This window comes from Macrobrachium nipponense, chromosome 40 (genome assembly GCF_015104395.2).
Source record: "Macrobrachium nipponense isolate FS-2020 chromosome 40, ASM1510439v2, whole genome shotgun sequence".
NCBI classification, from domain to species: Eukaryota; Metazoa; Arthropoda; class Malacostraca; order Decapoda; family Palaemonidae; genus Macrobrachium; species Macrobrachium nipponense.
Window position 1 is genome coordinate 25,393,691 of NC_061101.1, and position 6,983 is coordinate 25,400,673.

Sequence of the window (6,983 nt, forward strand, 5' to 3'; positions counted from 1 at the left end):
GGTTGTCAACTTGTCGGGTCAGTCAGTCAGTCTGTGATGAGCAATCGTAGAGGACGGAGAAAAGCCTGCCGGGGTTCCCAAACTGTGGGTCGTGATCCCTATAGGGTCGCGAAAAGATTTTTTTTGGGTCGGAAGAAGACAAGGTGATTGTAAGGTATATTATCTTTGAGAATTCACTCCGATATATCTATTATATATATATGATATATATATATATATATATAATATAGATTAGATAATAATATATATAGATTTATATATATATATATATATATATATATACAGGTCATTTGAGTAAAACAGATAAAATAAAATACATACATACACACACATATATTAATAACTTGATCACGAAGTATATAAACCGTGATGCTATGTATAAATAAAGGTTTTTGCCACGAAGGAAATAAATGAAAAGCGTGGCAAAAACCTTTACTTACCCACACACACACACACACACACAGAGATATATATATATATATATATATATATATATATATATATATATATATCATCTATGTATAATGATGATGAGAAAAAAGAAACTTATGAACTGTTACCTCCCATTTACATTTCATAAATCTAACCAAACAATAAACTTCACCTTAATTTATTTCAAAAATAAATATAATTACTAATAACTAAAGTACGGTTTGCTTTTTATTTTGCCAAAGTCTACGTCGACCTGGGAAAAAGTAAATGTTAATCCTTCCTTGTAGAGGTTCTTGAAAGATTATGATATAAAAAATTATGTAATCAAAGGTTGAAAAATCTTCTCCTTTAGTGATCATTAATACACTTTTATTGATACAACAAAATGTACAGGTCTATACTTATTTAATGAAGTTTCTTACTCTCTAGCTGTGCAATACACACACACACACACATATATATATAAATATATATATATATATATATATATATATATATATATATATATATATATATATCTATATATATAGGTATGATAACTGAATCACGAAAGTTATACATAATATATATATATATATAATATATATGTATATATATATATATGTATATATATACACACACACACTGAAGTACCTGATACAATGTCATTATTCCTTATGACAACAGTAGGGCAATCGTATCGAAAAACAAATTCGTTGTATCCTCTTTATCAGTTTGCAAACAGCGTACAGGTTTAATGGTATCGCCGTTTTCTATATTTTACCACATGATGAAAAACAAAATCTATGGTATGCATATATATACATATATATATATATATATATATATATATATATATATATATATATATATATATATATATATATATATATATATATATATATATATATATATATATATATATATATATATATATATACGGCGATACCATCAAACCTGTACGCTGTGCACCAACGCGTACGATCAGCTGAGTGTTGCAAGACTGAGAAAGAGGATACAACGAATTTGTTTCGATACGATTGCCTACTGTTGTCATAAGGAATAATGACATTGTATCAGGTACTTCAGTCAGTGTGTATATATTATGTATATATATATATTATATATATATATATATATATATATATATATACATATATATATACCTATATATATATATATATATATATATATAATGTGTGTGTATTGCACAGCTAGAGAGTAAGAAACTTCATTAAATAAGTATAGACCTGTACATTTTGTTGTATCAATAAATGTGTATTAATGATCACTAAAGGAGAAGATTTTTCACCTTTGATTATGTTATATATATATATATATATATTATATATATATATATATATATATATACTTTCAAAATGCTTATATCTCCTCTGTGACTGTATAAAATGTTATGTAGAATTGTGCAACATTTTTTTCAGATTCCTAGATAGCTTAGAGATACGGTGTTTTAAATGTGTGTTCAGATTTTGCATAACATAATAATGTAAAAGAATATATATATAACGTAGAATGTAAAAAGAGAGATTTTCTTTGTCCATTCGAAACTACGATTGTTTCCCTATTATGTCAGCACTGTGAGATTAGAGGAACTGCGAGATCTCCGTTTGCTTTCCTAATCTGTCAACACGTTTGATAAGCGAGCTCGAATCTTCAATGTGTTTTGGGAATCTGTCATCATGTGAGATAAGGGTTTCTGCTTCAATCGATCGAATAGAGTACATGTCTTTTTTTTAACAGACTGGACTCATACGTGTATGTCTTTCCCGAGTGCCACGTGCAGATTACACATTTTGTATATAAAATTGCGTAAGATTTCGAAGCTTCTGGAAGAGTTATTGCCCAAAAACGTTTTGTGTCATCTCCCCTGTCCAGCTTCTGTAAGGAAGAGAGTTTCATTATATCTTAGAACCGTGAGGCGTTCAGATCTCTCTCTCTCTCTCCCTTGACATCCTTGAGATTATATTAACGTAACGTAAATTGGTCACTCGCAACTTGAGAATTTCATATTTGATATTTCTTAGAGTTTATTTAGTAATATTTAGTGGTTTTTGTGGAATCTGAACAAACATTGTTTCGTAACGGCGCCAGGGTTTGATAAAGTGAAACAAGAATGCAGCAAAGAAAGAAGTTGGTATACCAAAAAGGTAAAGTGTGTTATATTTTTATTAGTTGCAACTAATATCTAATGGTTATGATGGTTTGGTAAGAAACTAATAACGGATAGGAACAGTGGTTAACTAATAACTGATAGGAACAGTGGTTTGGTAAAAACTGATGGTTACAATGTTTTGAGTGAAAAGAATTACACTTTTACAAATTGCAAATTTTTGTGTTTTGTGTTTGTTTCATTTTGTGCATTTTTTCATTTTCTTGTTGAAGTGTGCCTTTTTATTTTGATACTGTCCACATTTTTCTGTATTTTCGTTTGCATTCGCAATTTAATTGACTTAAATATTTTCATTGCTTAATCATTGCACATTTAATTAAATTTAACACTTGTGAATTAATTTGAATTTACTTAGAATTCTTTTCAAGTTTTATTGTTGTTTAGCACTTGTGAATTAATTTCTAATTTTCAATTATTGCCTAACACTTTTGAATTTCGATTGAATTAATTTTCTTGAATTTTATGATAAATTAATTTTAATTTAATTTTACTTAATTGATTCAAGAATTAATTAAACTTTTCAAGTAACAGTAATTTTCCCTGATTTTGTGAATTTTACTTATAAATTTTAAGTTTAATAATAAATTTTTGTATTTAAAATTTTTATAAGATTATTTCATTTCTAACCAGTATATTTGTCAATATGACTTATGATTATGTTAGGTAGAAACATAGAGTGGTAATTGATTTGCTTTCCTTCAATTTACTTGAAGTGACTTAGAACCAGGGAAGTACTTAGACTTCTGAAATCAGGGAAATACTTAGACTTTTAAACTTGTTGATGGAGTGATGCCCTTTGAATACTTTAATTACTTACAAGATTACCTCACGCCTGTTTTGATGAACTTAGTCTGATTTTCTGCAGTAACGGTAAGTTGTTAAGTTGATCACTGTTGCCTTAGAGTATTCAGTTGTTTCGTACATGTTATGAGGGTTCAGGTGTCTGGCTTTTGGTGAGGTAGTAATTGATGAATGGTAACCAGATACTAGGCACTTCGTAACAATATATATATATATTATATATATATATATATATATATATATATATATCATATATATATATATATATATATATATTATATATATATATATATATATATATATATATATATATATATATATATATACTCTTAAAATTAATTTTTATGCTTGATATATATTTATGAATTAAGAAGATGCTATTTGTAATTATTTAATGCAATTTCTTCAGTCAAATGTATTTTTAATACTAAATATTTGGATCACAACTTTCATCTCTGATTTCATCTTTCAAATTAGGTCACTAATAGTGATAGTAGCTACTAGTATACCTCAGTTGTTTGTGATATGTTCTGTTTGTATCTTATTTGCAAAATAGATCGCTGGGTAATTCGAAAAGTGGACGTAAAGGAAACTTCAGATATAAATCAAGGGACAGAAGAAGTGGATAATAATGTAGTTACAACACCGTGTCAGTCAGATATGAAAAGGAGTGTTGTTGAACAAAGCAACAGCGGTCAACAACAGCCAAAACAGCGAAAGTTCCAAGAAGATTTTATCCAGTATGGTTTTGTATGCCATGTTGTTAATGACGTTCATCATCCCCAGTGTATTATATGTTTAGAAGTGTTGGCTAACGAAAGCTTAAAGCCAGCAAAAATGAAGACACCTGCAGTGCAAGCACCAGTCAGTCATTCACAAATAAACCAATAGATTTTTTCCGACGCAAGAAAATGGAGTTACAAGGGCAAAAGCAAGTGATAAAAAAAAATGTTGCATTCCTGTCAAAGCTCAAATGGCATCATATGAGGTTGCATATCTTATTGCCCAGAGAAAAAAGTCACACACAATAGGGGAAGAGCTTATCAAACCTGCTGCACTGGCAATGTGTAGAGCTATTCATGGAGAAAAGATGGCTCGCGAACTTGAATCCATACCCCTGTCAAACAATACTGTTGGTAGGCGAATTCATGAGATTGCAAGTGACATACTGATTCAGTTGATGGAGAGAGTTAAGAATATAAATTATTCTTTACAATTAGATGAATCAACCGAAATTTCTAGTTCTTCTCAATTAATTGCATTTATAAGATATAGCTTCAATGGAAAATTGAATGAAGATATGTTGTTTTGCCTTGCGCTAGAAAAAAAGTGTACAGGAGATGATATTTTCATGGCATTAGATAAAAAACTTCATGAGCTTGGACTTTCTTGGGATCGGTGTGTAGGTATATGCACTGATGGAGCCGGGGAAATGTTAAGTACAAAGAAAGGACTAAAAGCAAAGGTACATAATGTGGCTCCTCATATACGTTTTACTCACTGTATTATTCATCGAGAAGCTCTCGCTTGCAAAGCCATTGTTCCCGAACTTAAAACTTTTTGATACAGCTGTCAAAATAGTCAACTACATAAAATCACGCCCTTTGAATGCCAGGTTATTTGCTTCACTGTGCAAAGACATGGGCTCAGACCATGAAGCATTGTTGCTTCACACAGAAATCAGATGGCTCTCCGGGGGAAAAGTTTTCACACGGCTGTATCAGCTGAGAGATGAGGTCCTCCTATTCCTCCTGGAATCAGGCTCTGAATTTAGTGTATTCATGACTGATAGTAACTGGTTAGGAAAGCTAGTGTATTAACATGCATTTATTATAAACTTAATTAGTTAAATCTTTCCATACAAGGCCCAAACACAAATATTTTGTCATTGTTCGACAAGATAAATGCATTCTCAAAGAAGCTTAAGCGATGGTAACATGGAAATGTTTCCTAAACTTGAAGAGTTTCGAGAGGAAAACGAGTTATGTCTGGATAGTTTGAAAGCAATAATAGTTAATCATCTTCGAAATCTTAATCACTTCAAGAAATACTTTTTTTAGAAGAGTCAGATCTAGAAAACAGTATGATTGGATACGAATGCCATTCACTGCTGCTGGAAATCATTTATCATCCGACCTCGAGGAAGCAGTGCTTGAATTATCTTCTGATAGAACCTTACGACTCAAGTTTGGGTCAACAACATTGAATGAGTTTTGGATATCAGTATCAGAGGAATATCCTGGTTTATCAAAGGCAACACTGAATATCTTAACACCGTTTGGATCGACTTATCTCTGTGAACTACCTTCTCTACATTAACGTACGAGTATATCAAGAATAAATACCGATCTCGACTGAATGTAGAAGATGATCTGCGAGTTGCAGTCTCCGATATCACCCCGAGATTTGAGATGTTATGTTCAAAGAAAGAAGCACATTCATCCCATTAAATTAAACAAGGTTAGATTGTATTGTACTTTAAAACTTTTAAAACAAAACAAACAAACAATCTCTCTCTCTCTCTCTCTCTCTCTCATGTACTCAACACACAAATATCCTTTTTGTGTCTGCATAACACACACACACACATGCATGGATGGTATTTATATAGTTTGTATGTGTTCAGGTTATATACGTACTTATTTTGCTTTATACGCAGTTATAAAAGGAAGATGTATATATAAGTAAAATCTATATCCCACTGAAGAAAATATTTTTTTGCCTGGTGGGGTCGCAAAATGTTTGCAGTAAGTTTTATGGGTAGCTAAGTAGAAAGGTTTGGGAACCCCTGAGATAAGGCAACGTCTATTGATGGTCAGTTGTTGTTGTGTGATTTGATTGATTTTGATATTGTAAAGTTTTGTGTGTGTCTGTCTGGTTGCTGTTGAGTTAAAATGTCTGTTGTAATTGATTTGATGTTTGTGAGTTGCTTGTTGGAGACAGTGTTGGTGGTGGTTTGTGTATTGATTTGTCAAGTTGTGAGGAATACCTCTCACAACGATTTTATTTTCTAATATTTTTGTGTATCCACTTGTTTCCATGCTATTTTTCTTTTATTATAGTTATTAGTGTCTGTCTCATAAGAAATTATTGATTGATTTTAACTGCGTATTGCCGTCTGTCAGGTAATCGACAGACAGGAACTATATTACTGTATTTGTATTCATGTGAAAACCAAATATATTCGCATGCCCATATATTTTGTAAAGATATGTACGTCTACATTGCATGACATAATAAGGGTGAAAGAACCACATCTATTCGAGAATGACACTCTTAACATTATTTTATCTGATTTTGCTATGTTCTAGTACGTAGTATCTGTGGTGCGCTTAGCACCGAAAAGATGGTTTTGTACAAAGACGAAGTCTTTTGACATAAACGTCAGTAGACGTTTTAGTAACGAAGTCTAATTACTGTTTTAGTTATGATAATTCATTTGTCTTTATATATATGAAATTGTTCTTGGTGAATGTATTGCGCATATTACGTATGGTAAGAGTTGGTGTCATTGGGTCTTGTTTGTGCCTCTCGCCAGAGAAGCCATTAGGAGAGGTCAAAAGATCGGGAGGGGAAAGGA

The 6,983-nt window shown here is 31.2% G+C and overlaps 1 protein-coding gene across 1 annotated transcript; it reads left to right on the forward strand.

Annotated features, from left to right (window-relative positions):
• The first annotated feature begins 4,376 nt into the window (after window positions 1–4,376).
• On the forward strand, window positions 4,377–4,967 carry LOC135212205 (zinc finger BED domain-containing protein 5-like). The gene has a single exon (XM_064245648.1). It carries the CDS (start codon window positions 4,377–4,379, stop codon window positions 4,965–4,967), a length of 591 nt encoding a protein of 196 aa, XP_064101718.1.
• Window positions 4,968–6,983: the final 2,016 nt, after the last annotated feature.